Source organism: Cicer arietinum, chromosome 3 (genome assembly GCF_000331145.2).
Source record: "Cicer arietinum cultivar CDC Frontier isolate Library 1 chromosome 3, Cicar.CDCFrontier_v2.0, whole genome shotgun sequence".
Classification (NCBI taxonomy): domain Eukaryota; kingdom Viridiplantae; phylum Streptophyta; class Magnoliopsida; order Fabales; family Fabaceae; genus Cicer; species Cicer arietinum.
The window spans coordinates 56,506,406-56,527,808 of NC_021162.2; the positions used below are offsets into that span (position 1 = coordinate 56,506,406).

General features: G+C 33.1%; 2 protein-coding genes across 4 annotated transcripts; one reads left to right on the forward strand and one right to left on the reverse strand.

Moving 5' to 3' along the window:
* Positions 1 to 3,465: 3,465 nt before the first annotated feature.
* Positions 3,466 to 5,844, forward strand: LOC101488278 (uncharacterized). The gene is made up of 2 exons (XM_004514484.4): positions 3,466 to 4,107; positions 5,598 to 5,844. Exon 1 carries the CDS (start codon positions 3,724 to 3,726, stop codon positions 4,069 to 4,071), a length of 348 nt encoding a protein of 115 aa, XP_004514541.1. The 5' UTR covers positions 3,466 to 3,723; the 3' UTR covers positions 4,072 to 4,107; positions 5,598 to 5,844.
* Positions 5,845 to 7,013: 1,169 nt separating this feature from the next.
* On the reverse strand, positions 7,014 to 20,766 carry LOC101515090 (uncharacterized). Of its 3 annotated transcripts, none has more exons than XM_073365767.1 (18): positions 20,445 to 20,766; positions 19,673 to 19,946; positions 18,497 to 18,635; positions 17,899 to 18,050; positions 17,580 to 17,663; positions 17,400 to 17,462; positions 16,838 to 16,969; positions 16,526 to 16,747; positions 15,138 to 15,257; positions 14,659 to 14,708; positions 14,032 to 14,194; positions 13,783 to 13,920; positions 10,264 to 10,377; positions 10,076 to 10,174; positions 8,880 to 8,969; positions 8,696 to 8,777; positions 7,628 to 7,758; positions 7,014 to 7,534 (listed from the first exon to the last, which is right to left on the reverse strand). In XM_073365767.1, the coding sequence occupies exons 2-18, from the start codon at positions 19,862 to 19,864 to the stop codon at positions 7,391 to 7,393; spliced, it is 2,115 nt and encodes a 704-aa protein (XP_073221868.1). In that variant the 5' UTR covers positions 19,865 to 19,946; positions 20,445 to 20,766; the 3' UTR covers positions 7,014 to 7,390. The 3 variants fall into 3 exon arrangements, with proteins under 3 accessions (XP_073221868.1, XP_073221867.1, XP_073221869.1); XM_073365766.1 differs by having other exon boundaries at positions 14,023 to 14,194; XM_073365768.1 differs by lacking the exon at positions 20,445 to 20,766 and having other exon boundaries at positions 14,023 to 14,194; positions 18,497 to 18,625; positions 19,673 to 19,812.
* Between the last annotated feature and the right edge of the window lie 637 nt (positions 20,767 to 21,403).

A 21,403-nucleotide genomic window follows, 5' to 3' on the forward strand; every position in this document is an offset into this window, starting at 1 on the left:
GAAGATAGTTTATAAATTAATTTAATAAAAATATTATTATATTTTATTAAGTAAAAATAGAATACAAGAACATCACGTGATGAGTTTGACATCTCAAATCAAATATTTATCATTTGTTGTAATCTAACATATTATTTAAAATATAATAAAAAATAGAAAAATACAAAATTCCTCATTAAACAATCTTAAAAGACATGATTTTAGTATAAATTAATTTAAAATTCCAAACAAATAATTTGTCTTTTTAATGTCAAATTAGTCATTTATCTCATTATATCAATATAGAATTTTTTACACATACTTCATACAGCATCTTATTAATCAAATATATATATATATATATATATATATATGGAGATTCGTTGACTTCAAGAGTAAGTTTCAGATAAATTACTCCATTTAATAACTTAATATAAACGATAAATTTCATTAATTCAACCGTTGATTAAAATTTATGAATTTGATCTACTCAATAAGAAATTTTAATTTAACCGTTGAATTAGTGAAATTTATCGTTAATATTGAATTATTGAGCGTAGTGACTCATCATAGAGTTCTTGAAGTCAACGAATCTTCACTCCATATATATATGGGATGAATTAATTAGTGAGAGAAATTTTAATATAAGGTGATTAAATTTTAACTAGATAATCATACATGAATGGTCATGATTCACATAAAAAAGTCGCATTTTTTTTTTTAATCTTAATCATTCATGATTTGATCAATTGTTAAAAAGAGGGTTATTTAAAGCATAACAGATGCCAAGAGTAACGAAAACAATTTACAAAGCGCTTAAACGTCATAACCAATATCTCACTATAAAGCTCAATGACACAATTCAAGAAGAACCGAGATAAGTTTCAAAAAGATACCAAGACATTCTAGAGGGTATTGCCACCAATGATTGAAGTCATAAGAAAAAGTTTTAGCTTTGAGACACCACCAAGAAAGTGATTTTAATATGATCCAACTAATTAAGTGATGTGACCATACCTTGTTTAAACATATCATTACGAGCCTTTCAAATGGTCTAGACGCATCCAAACCAAATGATTCGAAGTCTTTGACGCGATATCTTGTTATAAAAAAATAAACCTTCGAATTGTCACATATGAAGAGAGGTTTCTCTCTGAAAAACACTTTTAGTCCCAAGTCAAACTAAAATATTTGTCCATATCCAAGCAAAAATTTGACGCTAAAAAAATAAGTGTTGAGTCGATTTCGTCCTATCACACCTGCCAACACATGAAATTGAACGTTGCTCATGCAACCCACGAGAAACCACATTATCTTGTGTAGGTAACCTATTAGACACAAGTTTTCACAAGAAAAAAGAAACTTAGTTAAGCCACTTTATTCAAAATAATGTCACTCAAAGATTCATTTGTCACGCTCGACGCATCCGCTAAAATATGATAAGCAGGCTTGAAAGAGTACATATCATCATGGTTAAGCTTCTGGTCCACTTATCGGCTATATTTTTCTACAAAAACAACTGTTTCCAATAAAACACTACATTCCAACACAATTCTCCTCTCAAATAATAAAACTTATTCTCCCACCTCTAACATGTCTTGTCAACATCCCAACCAAGATTGTTGATCTCAGTTAGTAAGATTGATTTATTTTCTAGTAGAACAAACATTCAATTAAAACGTTCCACAAAGCACCTCCTTCCAACCAATTATCTTTCCAAAAAGAGGTAAGACTCCCATCACCCACATTTCTTGTCAACTCATCACTAAACCAACCCAGTTTACCTACACTTTCTCCCTCGTACACAGAAGCTAAGTCTTCCACCAATTCGACACTAAAGTTGAAACAGACAAAACACCAATTCTATTTATCCATATTTACGAGACAAAACTTTAAACCATAAACCTAGTTGATTATTTTTCAGATGCTAATCTCATTTGTCTTATAAAATATATTTAAAACTTGTCATCCTATGAACTCTCAAACCCTCTTTCTCCGAGAGAAGACAAATTTTCTTCCATTTAGCCCAACGAATTTTACGAGCTTCCTCGCAATCTCCTACAAAAAAAAATTAAACATAAATTCAAAATGAAGATAGTATCGGACGAAACCTTAAAAAAAGAAAGAAAATAAACCAGTAAGGTCGCTAAAACACCTTTGAGAAGAACAATTTTTGTCTTTTGCCTTTTTTAGTATCAAATTAGTCATTAATCTTTAAAAGTATTTATACCACTAAATTAACTTCTATTCTTTAGAATACTTTTTTAAAAAAAATCATCACTCGTCATTATAACTAAACTAGGGATGACAATTAGACCCAGATTCAATAGGTACCCGCAAAAAAAATCCACAAGGGTAGGGTAAAACCCGCTTAATGGGTATGGGCACATAGACAAGTAATTACCCACAAAATTAAGCGGGTGTGAGTGCCGGGTACTATAGTACTCACCCCGCCCCGCACCTGCACTTATATAAATATATTATTTACTTATTTATTATATTAGTGTTTAGTTTAATTAATTTTTTTCTTTTATGTTTTAACATCTATTAATATCATTGGACCACTACAATATTTATAATTGAAAGATAAACGTTTGCAAACTTTTTAAAAAATTGATTATGATGAATATGTAAATAATTGTGACCTTATAATTAAGAGTTGTGTCTTATTAATCGTGACTTTATAATTATATTTGCAATTTTCTATCAATTGTTTTTAAAGATCTCGAATAATATTATCGTAGAACTTGCAACTTCATAAATTATTACTACGAATATTAGAATGTGTATTGTAACTAGTGTTCATTTGAAATGTTGAGTTATAACATATTTTGATTTATAATACTTTATGATTGGAGTTAAAATTTTTGAATAATTTTTGAATTTAATCACAACAATATTATTTATTTATCGATGTATTTTAGTTAAAGTGTAGGTAATGAATATGGGTACAGACACTTAAGTACCCAAAGATATGTATATTTTTTTAAACTGCGGGTACGGGGACGAATACTATAGTACCCTACCCATTGTCATCCCTAAACTAGACTCTAGTTTTTAACACACACAAAATGTTTATGTTAAAATTTCAATGTTAAATAAAAGTTAAAAAAAGATTATGTTAATTATAATGCAATTTAAAATTTATCGCAATAAATTATATATACAATTTACTTTTATTCAAGTAAGTAAGATTTTTTATAATATACATGTGATTCAACCTTAATAGCATTTTTGAATATAAAAAACTAATTTAATATGAGAAATGACTAATTAGACACGTAAAAAATAACTTACTTGAAACTTCAATTTTTTATAAATTAAAGAGTGTCGATGTAATTTTTGCCTAATTATAGATGCATGTCCATACAAAAATTACATCTTAAAATTAAATGCATAAAAGTTATTATTATTTTTTTGTTTAATTTTTTCCAAATAAAGAAAATGGCAAACTATAAAAGATAGGATTGAGAAGAAGTCTTGACCTTGAAGTTCCCTTCATATCATCGATCCAATCAAAACCATACACGACACACACAAAGCAACACAACACATTTCCGTGGAATTCAATGCCCCCAATTTCCCTTCCCCATCAAAATTCCAACTTTATTTCCAAATTCACACTTTCATAAACCACCCAACTTTTTTTTTGTATCTAAATTCTTTCAATTTCACACCCGAATTAGATTTTCACCCTTTTTCTCAATTGGGTTCTTAAAAAAATCTGATTTTGTTTATGTTTTTATGAACCCAATGAATTTCAGAAGCTTAGAAGATTTCTGGGCTTTTTATGTGAGCCAACATTCAAAAAGGGCTACAAGACATTGGCACTTTGTGGGAACGTTTTTGAGTATTTTCTTCTTGATGTTTTCTATTTTCTTCAGTTGGTGGTTTTTGTTCTTTGTTCCTTTATCTGGTTATGGATGTGCATGGTATAGTCATTTCTTTGTTGAAAAGAATGTTCCAGCTACTTTTGGACACCCCTTTTGGTCATTTTTGTGTGATTACAAAATGTTTGGATTGATGCTTACTGGAAAAATGGATAGAGAGATCAAGAGGCTTGGAAAAAGACCTGTGTTGCAAGGGTTCTGATTTTTTATATGTTAAGCTTGGTCCTTGTTGTTTTAGGTGAGTTTGCATCTTGAACTTCTGTGTAGGTATTTGTTTGTTTCAATAACCTTTATTTTTAACCCTTTATAGAGTTGTTAGCCATGTTTGTGTTATTGGCTTGATTGGTTTCATGATTGGCTGTGGATGATTTTGCTGAATTTTTTTTGGATAGGCAAAATGTTATTAATGAAACTAATGTGTTGGAGTCGCGGAATTTGGGTTGAGTTGTGCTATATGTTCAGTTACATAGATGTTGAAATTGTGTTGATTACATTGATGGAAGAACGGTTTGAACAAGCCGGTCGATCCTGTTTGACCCATAATCGATCATGTGACTGGTCCAAGCCACTAATTAGATCGGAAATATGTGGGAACTGATGAAATCTAGTTTGAATTGACTGATTTGATAAGAAAACCGGTGACTTGGCCGCTGAGTCATTGTAACAGTCATAAATGATGTTCCACATCAGAATCATACAATTCAAAATAACTTTGTGAATGTCTACTCAAGTGTAGTATGACTATGAAATGTTTAAGTGTGATGTGAATCTATTTTGGAATTTTTCCAACTATGAAATTTACAGTTACAATTTTTTTTTATAATTTGTAATATTGACTAAGTACAATGGCCACGTCAATGACCTGTCCAAGTTTTATATCTTAGGTTGATATGAATGGTTGTAACCCTTGAAATCGAATGAAATAACATTTACTAAGCACACATTGCACTGCAGAAACATAAAACAGGAGCAGAGTTAGTGAATATTTACAATTTTAAATTTCAGTTAGAAATTTGTGAAAAATCTGTTGTCCATCAGTGTAACATTGTTTAATAGAAGAATTTATTTTGTGAGCTAATTCCGTTGGATAGTGGCAACCATCATAACCTCAAAAAGATTTCAATAGGATGATGTGAAAGGCTTTTAGTTATCTTTGCTTCTACATTACAGTACTGTGCTATGAAGTCTCCTATTTTTTTCCTTTCCTTTTGATTTAATCTTAAACTTTGTTTATTTGGTTGACTCTAGAGTTTCAGAAAGTGAATTAGCTTTCATCTCTAAATAAATCTTTTTTTTTTTGAAGTCTCTTTGTGCATTTACTTGATGATGAAGTATACTTTTCTGTTGTCAGAGTCTTCAAGTGTTTTCTTCTCTGTCAGAGTTCACTTCAATAAATCTTTCAAATTGGTCAAGTGTAAATTGTAATCTATTGTTCATTGCATCATTGATTGAGAACTACTTATGTGATTAGATACCTATTTGTGGCTTCTTGTTTGGAAGCAAAGAGTTCATTTCTTTCTTTGAGCAGGAATTTGTTGCTGTATTTTGGAAAATCGCCTTTTTTTTTTTTTAAGTTTTAAGTTTTCTAACCTAGAATTATCAGCTTTTGAAAGCTGTTATTCTGTATGTTTAAATTGTCTATATTCTATAAGGTTATTAGCTTGTTATGATATTTGCAGTAATTCATTTGAAGAAAAGTAACTTCATTTTGTTATGATGTGTCTGCAGGTTTGTCAGTTTATGATTTTGAGCTTCCGGTACAAGGAAGTTTGAAGTGCAGATGGATTCATAAGTGGTCGTGCAGCGGGGATGTAGGTGTTTCATGGTTGGCTAGCCAATCTTCAAGGACAAGATTGTATAGTGTTCAAAAATTTTAATAGCATGATATGAAGCATAACGCTACTTGAAATTGTAACAAAATAATAACATTTTTATGTGGTGTGTTCTGTCTAATGCAACGTACAACTTTCCCTTACTATCATTTTCACACACACCACAACTTTTTCTTTACCGAAATGCATCTTTCTTGAAGGCTAATTTTTCTAACTCCTTGTCATGCTCACTTCCATTTTCGACTCTCATGTACTAATAGATTATCAACCAAGGAAGTCCTCGTATCGATAACAGTTATTGAACTCACATCATTGTGGGGTATAAGTCAACTCTTGACTAACTGGATCAACATTCATTGACCCACTTTTTTCAGTTTTGGGTGCACATAAAAAGAACCAAAAAGTTGTATGATCTTCTATTGCTACTTTCCCTTTGATTGATTCAAAACTGAATAAAACTCCAATTGGCATCCATTGGATTTGATTGATTCACAACTGATTAAAACTCCAATTGGCGTCCATTGGATAGAGGCTAAGTGAGGAAAGATAAGACCTCCAAAGTGTGTACGTAATGCTAAGATCTGCTAAACTATTGGTGTATATCACGCATCCCCTACACAGATAGAACTGTGGTAGTGCACAATGGTAAGGATATTTAAGAAAAATCATATAACAAAAACAGACATCCCAAAAATAACTGAAACAAAAACTATATGGGAATGTACAAAGATAAGTATATTTAATTTCAGTAAAGATGTATAACAGAGTTGTGAAGGTGCAGGAATGAATTTGTGGGGGTAACCTGCGATTATTTTTTGGCTGCTTAAATACCATTTTTCCTTTGACAAAAAGATGCACCATCTTTCCAAGTAATCATTTTGCAAACCACAAAATAAAAAGGAGATTAGTTAAGAAGGCATTAAGCGGTCCACTTTTGAGTGAGGTTAACTTCAACCATTGAAATCTTAAAAATATTTTCTAGCCTTGTATTGATTATAAAAATTTAATTTGCTTATGAGAATTAGTTCCTTTCCAACTTCCAACTTTTTTTTGTAAGCAAAAATATTCATCAAAGGGAGCTTTCCAGCTTCCAATTAACCACATTTATATCTTCATCTCTACCAAAAATATTTAAAGCACAATTGATGTCACCTCCCTCTACACCCTTTCAGAATATTACAACCTTTGATACTTATAAATGGGCTACTACTTGATATTCTTGAGAATAATACGCTGTTGAAATGACTTGATAAGTTCATCTTACATAGTTTACACTGAGGAGGTAAATGCAGAATAATTTCAACACAGGAGAGAATGGAATGCTCATTAGTACTTTTCCCAAATTAATATTCACATACAGGGAATATTCTGACCAATGTAATGAAAACTTGAATATAATAAACAACTACCCTTTCAACAGTTTATAATCACTACTTAACAAAGAAAATTATAAGATAATATACACTGAGATCCTAAATCTAACTTTTCATCTAAACAACCATAGGAAATGGTTTCATGCATGAATTTGTGAGGTACCAATTACTGCGATAACTAAGAACTAACTAATTACATGAATGTTTTGCAGAGCATCAATGGGTCTCCTTTTGAGTTGACTTTCACCAGATGTTCACTTTCAACGTATGATTCTCCCACCAGTGAAACATTTGCAGACCGTGAATTCCTCATTGATTACCTTCGCCTAGCGATATTAGTGTGGAGATGTGCTTTGCTATCAGTTTTTATCCTGTCGGCGTACATGGGAAGGCAGATTATCTCGTTTATTTCATTCAACAGGATATCCTCTGTGATATTGTCTCTTATACTTCGCATCACCTGCAATAAATTGAGCAAATAGCTAAAATGATATACAGAATACAGAATGAGATACAAAAGGGAAATTTAAAATCAAAGGAGTTGGCGAAGGACCTTTTTGTAAGTATTAAAGTCATTGGGATTTGACTTATCTGTTCTGATTCGCTTGAATATCCATTCATGTCTATCACCATCCCAAGCACACTCAATGATCTTTCCGGAATAAAGAGAGGGGTCTGAACCTTCTGCATATTTTAGATTTTCATTAAGCATTAGCAACAAACCTAATGCAACTAAAAAATCGACAAATTGCAGATTTAGAAACATAAACATAACAAAATCATGTGCTCATAATAAGATTGCTGAAATATTATCACAGAGAAACTTAGACGCCAATACCCATACCCAACTTTCTGGTGGGTGTTAGAAATTGGTTAGTGATAAGAAAATGACCAGTCTGGTGACCAAATTAGCATGTGAACTTGTAAGTACTGAGAAACAAATGAAGCCATGACCTTGAGAAAAAAATATGAAGCCATGACCTTGAGAAAAAAATATGAAGCCATGACCTGACTCGACGTAATAAAACTTCAATTTCCTATTCTAAAAAAGAAGAATGATTTTAACTTAAAAAATAAAAAAGAATGAAGCATGAAATTCTTTAGTTAGTTGAAATTATAGTATTTAGGTAGGGGAAAGAGGAGGGTGGAAGAAGTAGTAAAAACTTCAAAGAATAGTCTATTATATTTATATGCAGTGTAATAATGCAATACTAAATAACCAATTGTCTTTGGAGGGAGACAAATATAAACCCTTTGTAAGTGCTCAATGAGTCGTAAGATCTTCCCTACCTTGGAATGGAGCACTATCCCCTCACTCTAAATTTTGTCATAAAAAAACAAAATTGTTCTTTTTATATTTATTTATAACAATAGTTTAGGTAAAGTACAAGCGTAAGTACTAGCCCAAGCACAAGCCCACTGATATGTTAAAATAAGGAAACAAGATAAAATTAGGACATAACTGATTCATTCCACTATATTCTAAATATCTTTGAAGATGTTCTAAAATATTCTCAGATACACCCTGATATTCTAAAAATACATAGTAGATATTCAAACAACTAACATCAAAACTGAATGAGTTGGGCAGGTGTAATGAAATAAAAAAAATCTTCCTGACCTTCAAATGCAACAATATACCCTTCCATGAGTTTCTTTTTTCCACGTTCATGGAGAAAAAGCAGCTGACGATCACCATCAATCTATTAAATACAAGCAGCTAGATATTAGTTGGGTGCATCAGCAACAAACTAGAAGTGACCAAACATCAAGAGCAACATATGTAATAAGTTGAAAATTATCACCTCAAAGAGAAAATCAACTGAATTCAGATCAGCATATTTCCACTTTAAGAGGCCTTCGTGAGTGCGTGGTACATAAGGGTCGTCCCATCCCTGATCATAAATATTGTCAGTAACAACCTCAATAACATGAGGGAAAGAAGAAGGAAAGACTTTGTGTGTGGTAAGGAGGAAATAAACGAATGGACCAATGCGCCTAGACTATACGCTAGTCTAGGTAACATTGATCCTCTGTAAGTTAGGCTAGATACAATGTCTCGTTTACTGGATCGGACATCATATTAAGATCACTATGGAAGCCACAAGGATATCCATTCTCTGATTAAGATCTATGTTGTCAGTCTCATATAGCGGTGCAGAGCACCGAACCGTCAAAATGGGATAGCAGGATCGAGGGATGACCGCTATTGCGAAGGCCAAAAAAACAGTATATAAACTAAACATAAAATACAAATGATATACAAAAATACTAAAAAAATAACAAAATACACAAAATTAAATGGGTAAACATACTTAATAACCAAAATCTAACATCAAAATCAAGTTCTAATAGTAATCGTAATCAACATAACAGAGCAGACAAAACAGTCACAAAAAGAATGAAAAACGATGTTGAATGGAACAAGAAAAGAACGAAAACAGCAAAGAAAGAATGAAACAGAGGAAGAATGAAACAGAGGAAGAACGAAAATGGTTTCTTTTTCTTGATGCTAAACCCACCCCTTTGTGGGTTATAATAATAAAATATAAGGGCTTAAGCTGTGCAAATTGACTTAGATACCCTTAATGAAAAATAAAATAAAAACTTGTGTTTTTTAAAATGCCCTAGAGTGGGTCCGATAGCGGGTCGGGGCTGGGATAACAGGTCGCGGTGATAGCGGGATTAGCGGCAGAGAGCGCAGCTACCGTCGAATGCGTTTTCCCGATAGGTGGCATCGCGGCCAGTCCCTCCACCACACCGGGACAGCGGGATCTTGCCGGGATTGACAACATAGATTAAGATATAGTAGTATGTAGACCCTGATGTGAGAGAGAATCCGATGGGAAAAACAAATATCTTAAAGGCTAAAAGCCATGTGATTGAAATATTGGTTACTTGCTATCTTGGCATTGAAAAAGAAGAAAGTTATGCACAGGTCAGAAGAGATAATCTCATCAATATTCAATACAAATGAAAATGATCTACACCCATTACCCACCTGAAATATGAGACCATCTGCATCATGTGAGAGTTTCGGAATGAATTCGTTCAAAAGTTTTGTGACAGTAGAGAGCAACCAAAAAGCTTTCCTCCTCACCTAATCATTTCAGATATATTAACACCCAATTACCAGAGGAAAAATAAAGCTTGAGTTATATGCCTAATATTCAGGTAAGAAATGCATACCCTGAAAGGCTCCATGTCATATCTATAGTATGGATTTTTGCCTTGGTACCGTTCCTGATTTCTGGGTTCAATCACTTCCTTCTCAAGCATCTTCCACCGTTCACAGAAAGGTCGCTGCACCAAGGTTTGAACCACATTAACCATAAATTTGTTAATAAGAAAAAGAAAACACAGATTTTAAAGGATAATAATTAGAAGAAAAGACATACAGACATTTTAAGTAAAGATTAATATGATAACCAAATGTTAGATTGATTTCAACATGGTTCATCTTTTAAGAAAATGTAATTAAAGATACACCACATCATGATCTATTTAAAATACACAAATCCAGAAGTGCAAAACATAGAGAGGACATGTCAGCATTGTCCATCTTCGCATTTCAGTCATCCGTTTCTCACATTCCTTTATATTCCGCTGTGTTGGTAAATATTCAGCATCCTTGGGTGGTAACTGAGTAGCTGTCTACCTCAGTGTCCATCTCTATCTTTCTCTTCGTTTCTTCCCTGGTTCTTACTTATATCCTGTATTTTACTACCTTGCAGCTATGATACTCTAATAAGTCCTAATAATTCTCCTAATTAATAAATTAAAAGACACCTAATTACTAAAATAACAGTTGTTCCTATAATACCACCAACTGAATTAATTAGCTGAGTTCCTTCCATCTACATCTCCCTCCTTGTATACACTTTGAAAACCTTCCTTCATGCTAAATCCCTACTTTCATATATCGTAATATATGGCCAACAAAGATCAAACAATAAGCTACATTAACAAGAACTTTGGATGATTAACAAGAATCATGCAAATAGAAAGAAAAGTAAAAGTGTTGATTATAAGATCAAAAATCAGAATCATAAGATTCTGATCTGTATAGTTATTATTAGTATGTATTAATTAGGATTTCAGTTTTATTTTTATTTCCTTTTAGGATAGCATTTATAGGGAATCAGTTTCCTAATTTCCAACTCTATTTTGATTATACATAATTAAATTACTTGTACTATTTATACTCCTTATGTAATCAGTTTCATTATCAAGTGAATAAACAATCACTTTTCCGCATGGTATCAAAGCTAGATCTGAACCATCCCTAATCTCTTTCATCGACCCAGCCATGGAAGAAGACAAAACAGAAGTCTCACCCACAGAGACTGGCATAAATCTTGTCAGCTCAATCGAAGGGACTGAACTTCTCATCACTGGCCACAAGTTGAATGGCCAAAACCATCTTCAATGGGAGAGGTCAAAACCATTCTGCAATAGGGACATCCGAGGCAATGCACCACACAACCCACAAGAAATGGAAGAGAAACAAGATCCATCTCCATTCCGCAAAGAACAATTAGAGGCTTTGTAGAAAATGCTCCGGCAGACTGTTCTTACTACAGAAAAATGTGGTACAGCTTAAGTACCACAAAAAGGTAATTTTTTACACGCTTTACACACTAGCAAAGGAAAACCAAAATCACGGATCATAGATTCAGGAGCCTTGGGATCACATGACTGGAGGTATAACAATATTTGACAATTATTCTCCCCATCATGATAACTCCTCTATTCAAATTGTTGATGGTACCTTGCCAAGGGTTACTGGTACAAGTTCTGTTATTATTTCAAAAAATATTACTCTAAATTTTGTACTGTATGTGCCCAAACTTGATTGCAACTTGTTGTCTATTAGCAAACCGACCAGAGACTTGAGATGTGTTGCTAAATTTTTTCCCAATCTGTGTGAATTTCAAATTTTGGAGTCGGGAAAGACAATTGGCAGTACTAAAGAGTGTGCTGGACTTTACTACTTGCAAGTTGAAAATTCCTCCAAAAAACTCAAAGCCAATTCTTGTACGGTGGTTTCTCCAAATAGTGACGAGTCTGTAATATTATGGCACTATCAATTAGGTCACCCAAATCTCATGTACTTAGAGAAATTGTTTCCCTCATTATTCAGTAAAAACCTAAGGAACTTTCAACGTGAAGTGTGTTAGTTATCCAAGCATACCCAAAACACATACTCACCTAAACCATATAAACCCTTCCCCTTAGCTCACAGTGATGTATGGGGGACATCTCGGGTTAGCAACATCACTGGAGCTAAATGGTTTGTTACATTCATCGATGATCACACAAGAGTTACATGGATATTTCTCATGAAAGAGAAATCAGAAGTTGGAAAATGATTTGAGTTTTTCCACACCATGGTGCAAACACAATTCCAAACAAAAATTAAGGTGCTCAAAACCGACAATGATTGTGAATATTTTAGTTCGACACTAGAGTCTTGCCTTAAGATCCATGGAATTGTCCACCAGAGTTCATGTGTAGATACCCCCAACAAAATGGGGTCACAGAAAGAAAAATCGGCATCTACTGGAAGTAACAAGATCTCTCATGCTAGCCACAAATTTACCAAAATAGTTTTGGGGAGAAGCTGTCCTTTCAGCCACCTATCTCATAAATAGGATGTCTTCCCGTATCCTCAATTTTGACACACCCTATTCCATCTCCAAACTATTTTTCCAACTATCAGAGTTCTCACCTCAATCCCATTTAAAATCCTTGGTTGTTCAGCCTTTGTTCACAACTTAAACCCTCTCCGCAGCAAACTTGACCCAAAATCTATCAAATGTATTTTTCTTGGCTACTCACCTCACCAAAATGGATATAGGTGTTCCTCCCTGACAACCAGAAAATTTTACCACACTACAGATGTGACCTTTGAGAATCAACCTTATTACTCCAAAGTTGTAATTCAGAGGGAGAATAGCTTAATCTCGAAAGAAACAATAGAATTCCATATTTTGGGTTTTGAGATGGTCGAACAAACTGCAGCAGCAGAAACAGAAAATCCTGCCCCTACAGAATCAGCCGAATCGGGAAATTCTGCAACAGCAGAACCAATAAATTCCACACCAACAGTACCAATAAATTCCACACCAATAGAACCAAAAAATCCCACCAAACCATCTAAACCTGTCCTTGAAACTGCACTAGTAGAAAGTACTGCACAAGAAGTTGATTGGAAAGTTTACACTAGGAGGAAGAAAAACAATTTGGTAGTAGAGTCAAAAATTGCTATACTGCTTTCATAGAAAATAAATTAATTAAAAAGAAAAAAAACTGATATGTAAGGTCATAAAAGAAACTGCACTAGTAGAAAGTACTGCACAAGAAGCTGATTGGAAAGTTTACACTAGGAGGAAGAAAAACAATTTGGTAGCAGAGTCAAAAATTGCTATACTGCTTTCATAGAAAATAAATTAATTAAAAAGAAAAAAACTGATATGTAAGGTCATAAAAGAAACAGCTAGTATGCTCTCTAGAAAAATAGGGTTGCATTTGCTTAGTTAACCACAACAAAAATTAAGTTTAAGAAAAAAAAAGGTTGCATTAATTTCAGTATTTTTCCACTATGGAAATAAAATTACACCTAATGGCACAATTATTGAACAATATTAATCAAAACCAAAATGAGAACATCCAGTATTATATTGTGCAATTACAGATGAATTGAACCTCTATCACCGAAATGAAGTTGACTGCCATCAGATCATATATTAGGTATCTCCTTTCCTGCTTCTTTGAATCTGGCAATGTATCAATAATCATCTCCCCATCCAGTAATGTAAAGTGGTGAGTCTTCTCAGCCAAGCCCTTGGAAGCCAAAGATATAAACATATTAGTTTTTGCATCGTTAAGTTCAAACAGCAACATATTCAGAAGTTCCATTTTAAATTAACAGGATTAGCAGTATACCAGACATACATCATTTGTAAACCTGCAAGGAAACCTCATTTGAACCCTTCGAAAATTGAAGTTTCTATCAATCAAGTAGCACCCATCCATAGTTATTAGCATCATATATCTTGTTCCATCAGCTTTCCATGTTGCATAGTAGTAACGCTGTCGTAACAGCTGTAAATTATCCCTGCATGCAAAGCAACCAAATTTAACATTTGACATACTATGGATAAAAAGGCCAAATCAATAAGGAACTTTAATTACTACATTTACAAAACTATGGAAGCATAAAAGTAAATGACCAATTTAGAACATAGATTTGAATTTTAATAGAATATAGAAAAAATTTACTAATTAGTATAATTGCAACAAAACAACTGTTTGGAACTTAGACCACATCTGTATAAACTCTCCCAAACCTCCCCTCCTAAGCATAGTTTGTTCATTTCCAGTCTTACATAATTTGTAAGGACATAAATGCACACAAAAAATTCAATTCTAACTACCAACATAATCATATGATTTGTTAAGGCACAGAAGAATGGTAAATGAAAGTATAGTAGCTCAATAACTTGCAACCTTAGGTTTTCCACTAAATTAATATTATAACATATCACAATATAGTATGTTAAAGGCTCAGTTAAGTTGGACCTGTTTAAAGAAACTGGGTGCGATCCCGGAAATTGCATGTGTCCTCTGGCCTGCATTTACAGAAATTGATAAAAACGGTAATATAATAAGCATAAGAGATACATTAATAAGGTAAATCAAAATTAAAGGGAGGGTGAGCAAAATAAAAACATGTATCGGCAGTTAAGATAAAGCATAATTAAAAAAGAAGGGGGAAAAGCAAAGCAAAGCAAAACCATGTTATCAGCAGCTTTTGTCCAACCACACAATTGTAACCAAGACCAACAATGAGACAAACATAAAGAAGTACCAAATAATTAGAGTAACATCTTGCAGAATACAGCCCCACTGACTCATTTCTTGCCATGCAATTTAACAAACAAGCAGGGAAGTTAATAAAATTAAAAACATCTTAATTACATCACTGAGTTGTCACTTGTCAGCACAACAGAAATCCAAATAATAAACTCACATGAAATACAGATATTTAAAAGGCTTACCCCAACCCCCAATTTGAGTATTTGAAAGCAGAACTTCCGAAATGCATCTTGCTGATCATTAGGTATCTCATCTCCCAAAACATCATCATTTGTCATTATTGTCTCAATCTCGTGGTTCTCCTAAGAGAATAGGAAAGACATCAAGTTTTGATAACAATCAGACAATAGGATACTAAAAGAGTATACACATGTAACTGTTAGTTTTCTCGAGGCCTTACATAGTCTCTACTATACCCGATTACTTCTCAATTCTGTTAGTGTTACAGCTGTCAGTGGCGGTTATAGTTGGTTAGAGTCTGTTTCAGAGTCTTAGTCTAATAGTCACAGTGAGTTCTATAAATAGGGGTTACCTCAGAACCCAATAATAATTCATATTCAGTCTCAATATTCAGCACCGATTCAGACTTTTTTCTCTCTTTTCTCTCAGTTTATCAAACACTGTTTGATCCAAAGTACAAAACAAATTAACAACTAGGTTCAAGAATGTACTAATATAACATATAAGGGTATCTAAGACAGGCCAAATTTAAGTAAAACTCATTCAGACACCACAATAAGTGCAATGTTATCTTCAATGACATATGAACCTGCAACAGTTATGGCACACTTGATGGGAGTGAAAATGGACGCAAGGAAAAGATGAAAAGGAGGAAACACAGTCAAATGACTTACTCAGAAATCCCATAAATTTTTCTGGACACCATTTTTAAATTATAAAATAGAGAGACAAGAAGTAAAGTACAACTAGGAGGCTAAAATAACACCCAAAACAAAGAAAAGAACAGTGAGGAAACTTAAAATTTCTGACCATGTAACAAGGCTGTTCATCCTCTCCGCATCAGGCAAATGGAAACATCCCTTGAAATATCCATGGGCAAAAGATAAGTGATAATTAAATGTGGCAAACACAACCATATACCAAATTTTGGTCCCTTATTTCTTTCCGAAACCTAGAAAAACTGATACAATCTGCTCAAACCTAAAGGGGGCACAACCAACATACATCCAGAACATTAAAAACTTAATCCAAAGGAAAATCCCCACCCTACAACGTGGAAACAATTGGACCACTGTTTCTGAACTCAAGCTGTATGATGTACATAACAATGATAATAGACAACCCAAATATATGGATGGTGCAGTGGGTACCCCCACCTCTCCCTAAAAAAGGATTTTAGAATATTATGCTTTACAGGTTTAGCTGAAAATAAATAGATAAATCTTCGAGCTGCCCCTCTAAACCCAAACCATGTGTTAAAACTAATAGGAAAACTGAAATGAGACTTGAATGAAAAGTTGAAAACACACCAGAAGATCAACAACCTATTCGTATAATGAGATATCATAGGAAACAAAATATCAGAATTCATTTTCTATAAGATCCATACCTGCAAAGGAGGACCTGGTACTCCATCATCATCATCATCATCATCATTATCTGGAGCTGCTTCACCATTGAGATCAACAAGTTCGGGAGTCCTCTTCCACTCCGGAGTAGGAGGACAAACTATCATTTCAGGCTTCTTTTCATGATAAAATTTATATAATGAATCAATATACTCAGGTTTATAGATTCCTGGAGGACGTGCATCAGAAAATATTTTTATCGCCTGCAAAAAAGGAAAACCAACGAGTATAAATACAGAACATGTGCAACATTACATAGAGATATGAAATCATATAGCAACTCCAATGCTCACCTGAGTAACAGACATTGACATTGTGCGCATCAGATAATGGATGATCATATATCCAGTACGATTATGACCATGTGTACAATGAACAAGTATATACTTCTTCGAGTGTTTTTGACGTGATAAAAATTGTAAAACCTGGAATTGAAAATAATCATATGGGTAGAAACTTTTGATCAAAATGTTAAATAAAAAATCACATAACATATGAGCATGAAATTATAAAACAGTGTTGAAGAATAAAGAAATATATAATATTAATATATAAAACCGATTAATTGTAAGTTAGATTAGATAGAACATAATATTATCTAACAATTGAAATGAAATTCAGATGGTAAAGCAATTAAATTTGCACGCTTTCAATATATACTAGCCTAAAATAATATGAAATTAATGCAACACGTAGTTCTGAAAGTATCAATAATTCCTATAACTGGAGCTTGTTTCTGAGGTAACGTATATGTTTATTCATGTAAACAGCAGCAAGCTAGCAAGAGAAATAGAAACCATATTCTTCAAAACAACTCAGAAAAACTACAACAATACTATTAAGAAAGAAACAAACCTCATAGACAAAATGATTAACAGATGAATTATCAGGTACTGAACCGCGGCCCTTGCATTGGATCTAAACCATAACCATGATCTTCAAATGTAAGAACAAGAAAAAGGAGCCACAGCTTTAAAGACATAATATTTACTTAAAAAGAAAATATGGTTGGTGAGAAGGTTGTCCACAACAAACCTTAACATGCTTGATACCCTCTTTCTTTAGATCTGATACTGGATAGTATCGAGAAGTATTTGTTAAATCAATGACCAGACCAAGCTGCAAGCCAACACAACAAACTGTAAAAAAAGCAGTCAAATGAAGCAAGCCAAGGGCGGGTACAAAATAAATTGTGGTACTTATGACAAGTAGCAACATGCAATTCTTTAAAAAACTAGTTTGTGGCATTCTTTTTCTTCTTTCATTCTTATTCAAGAATCTATAATTCCTTTCATTTTGGTCACTCTTGTGCTAAAACTTATATGGAAAAGAAAAGAAAACAAACTCTACTTACTTTTCTCCCTAAAACTCTCTGTTGATGTATCACTTGTTTAAATGAGTATCTTTTACCAGGAAAAATGTAGTCATTGAAGGATTCACCCAGTGGAACCTTGGAAGGTATCATGCCAAAAATTTCTTGGCCAGACGAAGGGCAATCCAACCAACCTGCATGTAAATAATATAATGAAAAATTATTTTTTACTAGCATTGACAACAATCATAATCTGTCACATTAAAATAAATCATAAATATATCAATTGTCTTAAGGAGAATATAACATAGCTATCCATCATCATTTTATGTATTTGATTGGATTACTCACTCAATGTCCACTCATAGCCCCAAAAGAACTCAAACTGGTTATAACTTTTACAAAATAACAAGCCAAATTTATTCACCCAAACAAATTGTAAAATAAATTAAGCAAGTAGCATTAACGAACATTTAATAAAATCCCAAAGAAACGTCCAACATAAGTATATAAATGGAACTGTATAAGGAGCAAACTCATTTACAACTTATATAAAGAACAGTATTATTTGAAAATAATAAATTTGAAAATAACAAAATATGAATGATACAATTACCACCAGTAAGGCAGCGATTCTTACCCGGAGGAAGCTTACTTCTATCATATGATTTAAGGATCTTATTGTGGAAAAAATGATCACATCCAGGTGGCTGTGATACTTGCATGGGCCTGTCATCTGAACGTTCTCTTTTCAACCGTCTCTTTCTTTCTTCACGTTCCTAAAACAAAGCAGGAGTTTAGCAATTGAGTTAATGAAGAGACTTTTAAAAGTACAATACATTTGATTGCTAATGGAGAATTAACATAGCAAAGATTCAATTTAAGGATTGAACTTTTTTTCTATATCTCCATGTTCTCTATAAATGAACTTCGCTGTATATGGAAGTGGAAATAAAGGGGAAGACACAAAGAGGGAGTGGGGAAGAGACAGCAACAAAATACTCCCGATATTCAAAACTGGTGAACTTCTACAAATTCCTAGACCATTTGAATTTAAAAGTAGTATTTAAGCATTTTCCAAAGTCTCAACTCATAAATTTCTTGACTTAGATATAATGTATAGTTTGACTGACTTCGATTTATATTTCTCTAAAATAATCTTTTATAAAACAAGCAAGACAGTTATAAATATTTAAAGCAATTTCAACTATCTACTAATTCAAATAAAGTGAAAAACATTTTCAACTTCTATCAAAGATGTGCTCTCAAGTCTCATGCCAGCATCAAAATGGATTGCAGAACATGTACAAGTGCATGGATTGGAATGAATATACTAACTTCTTGGGAAAGAAAGGTTTAGAGACATTTACTAATGCTGCTGTAGAATCAGCATAGTTCCCTATTATGCAGATGATTTAATTTCTCACAAGTTTCCAGCAGCTCTTTTAAAAATTATATATCACATAAATTGATTTTTTTCCTGTGCCGCAGAATGGTTGCATCCAAATTTAGAAATTTTATGCAGTTTTACCAATATTAAAACTTGTTTAGAGCTTTGGAGAAAAATATATAATTCCTTATACAACAAAATACAGTCAAGCTAACCACAAAAAAACCCATCAAAATGAAAGTGGATTCCCAACTAAACCTCATGAAAATCCTAGAAGAAAAATAACTATGTATGAACCATACCGATAAATAAGAAACTACCATCACAGTATTCCAAGGCAACATGAATCAAATCCAACTTAGACCACCAACTATGACATTATCAAACAAAAGAAAAAATAATATAAGAATAGAGAGGAAAGGGTACCCGGCGTGCTATGTCAACTGCACTTTCTATATGCTCTTCTGGCGCGTTATACTCCTCCTTTGGCGCATTATACTCCTCTTTTGGCGCACTATACTCCTCTTTTGGTGCATTATACTCTTCTACCTGGCCTTCAAAAGCATCTTCATCATCTTCCGGCACAGGAGAGGCATTCAAGTCCATAGAAAACGTCATTAAGCACCAAGAAGTAACATTCGCCCACAGTACACCGCAAATAACCCACAACTACCTACATATATTAGTACCTATAATACTTCTACCTGCACCATTCATATAGAAAACATATTAATAAGCCAGTATGCCACAGCAATATTTGATTAAAAAGGAATCTACTCACTTATCGTTCAAATTTCAAACATTACAATAGAGCAATTATTAAATGCTCCTAACTCCAATAAACCTACGGGGTTTTACATAAAGACCTATAACCGCAATCTAGGCCGCTACAGAACAGTTATTGGTGTTGCCAAAGAAGCAACACAACTGCGATTGAGGCTGCATTTGACCACAATTCTCTGCGATATCAAGAATCAAAACGCAGCCGACCACTATTTAAAACCCTTCCTAACACCCAATTTACCCCTACCCCAACAAAATTTCACGTTTCTCATCTTTTTCCCTCTTATATCTTCACAACTACTAGAACCAACTCACTTTCAGCTCAAAATTATCAAAATTCAAGTCAACATTCACATCCTAAGTTCCAGAAACAGCAAAATTGAACCATGTCAAGAGCATAAAAAAGCACAAAAACCTACCTCAAACCACGCAAACAACAGCGAATTAGAAATCCTTTCTTGTGAAAACCGAAAGTAGCTTGATCACAATGAGAGTGAATTTGTTTGGAATTAGCATGAAGAAACAGCAAAAAGCCCTACTAGAATTGTAGCGTCCAAAGCTTCTCTCTCTCCACTGAGTGTTGGAGTGGAAGCTCCAAACCCTAGAGAGAGAAACAAGTAACTGGTTGTTCGTTGGATTAGAGAGAGAAAGTTTGTTCCGTTGCTGCTTTGAGAGAGAGACACGAAGCAGAGCTTGAACAAAACGAAAAGCAATTTCGAAATTTGCGTTTTTAGAAAGAAAAAAAAAAAACATATATATAGGGTCACGATCACAAGACTTTCATTAACATTACGTGTAAAATCATAATTAGCTCATGCATTTAATTTTATTTTACAAGATCAGTTCATGCATTTAATTTTATTTTACAAGATTAATTAGTTCATGCATCTTCACTAGTATATATTTGTCGGAAAAGGGAAAAACGTCGCTAATAGTAATATGTAAACTAATTAATTTATTCTGCACTATATTTTTTAAAGATATATAATTATTTGGTACAATCATCATTAGATAATGTCAAGCTATTTTGTGGGATTTTGCTTGTTTATTTTTTAAGATAAGTTATTATGCATTGATGTAAAGTGGGGTGGAAGTATCAATTAGTTTTTCATTTATATGAAATTTTATTAGACGAATATGTTTCATAAATATTTTTCACTAGATTTCATTAAATATTTTGATTGATGAAATTTACTAATTTAAGACAATACAATTAAGTGATATAAATATGATGTGGTTTTATAATCAATATTTCTTAAACTTATATAGTATGAGTATTTATCACTAGATGATGTGATATTGTCCATGTAATTCAAGATTTTCATTCTTTTAGTGCTTTATGTCATATTTTCTTCTAGCCTAGATGATGTGACA

What these genes read in the sequence shown, in the direction of transcription:
- LOC101488278 (XM_004514484.4), top strand. Translation starts at nt 3,724, where the DNA reads ATGAACCCAATGAATTTCAGAAGCTTAGAAGATTTCTGGGCTTTTTAT.
- LOC101515090 (XM_073365766.1), bottom strand. Translation starts at nt 19,864, where the DNA reads ATGACGTTTTCTATGGACTTGAATGCCTCTCCTGTGCCGGAAGATGAT. An exon ending in TTACAAATGATGTATGTCTG is followed by an intron (nt 13,921 to 14,022) that starts GTATACTGCTAA and finishes TTGGCTTCCAAG; the next exon opens with GGCTTGGCTGAGAAGACTCA. An exon ending in ACTTCATTTCGGTGATAGAG is followed by an intron (nt 10,378 to 13,782) that starts GTTCAATTCATC and finishes ACCTTGGTGCAG; the next exon opens with CGACCTTTCTGTGAACGGTG.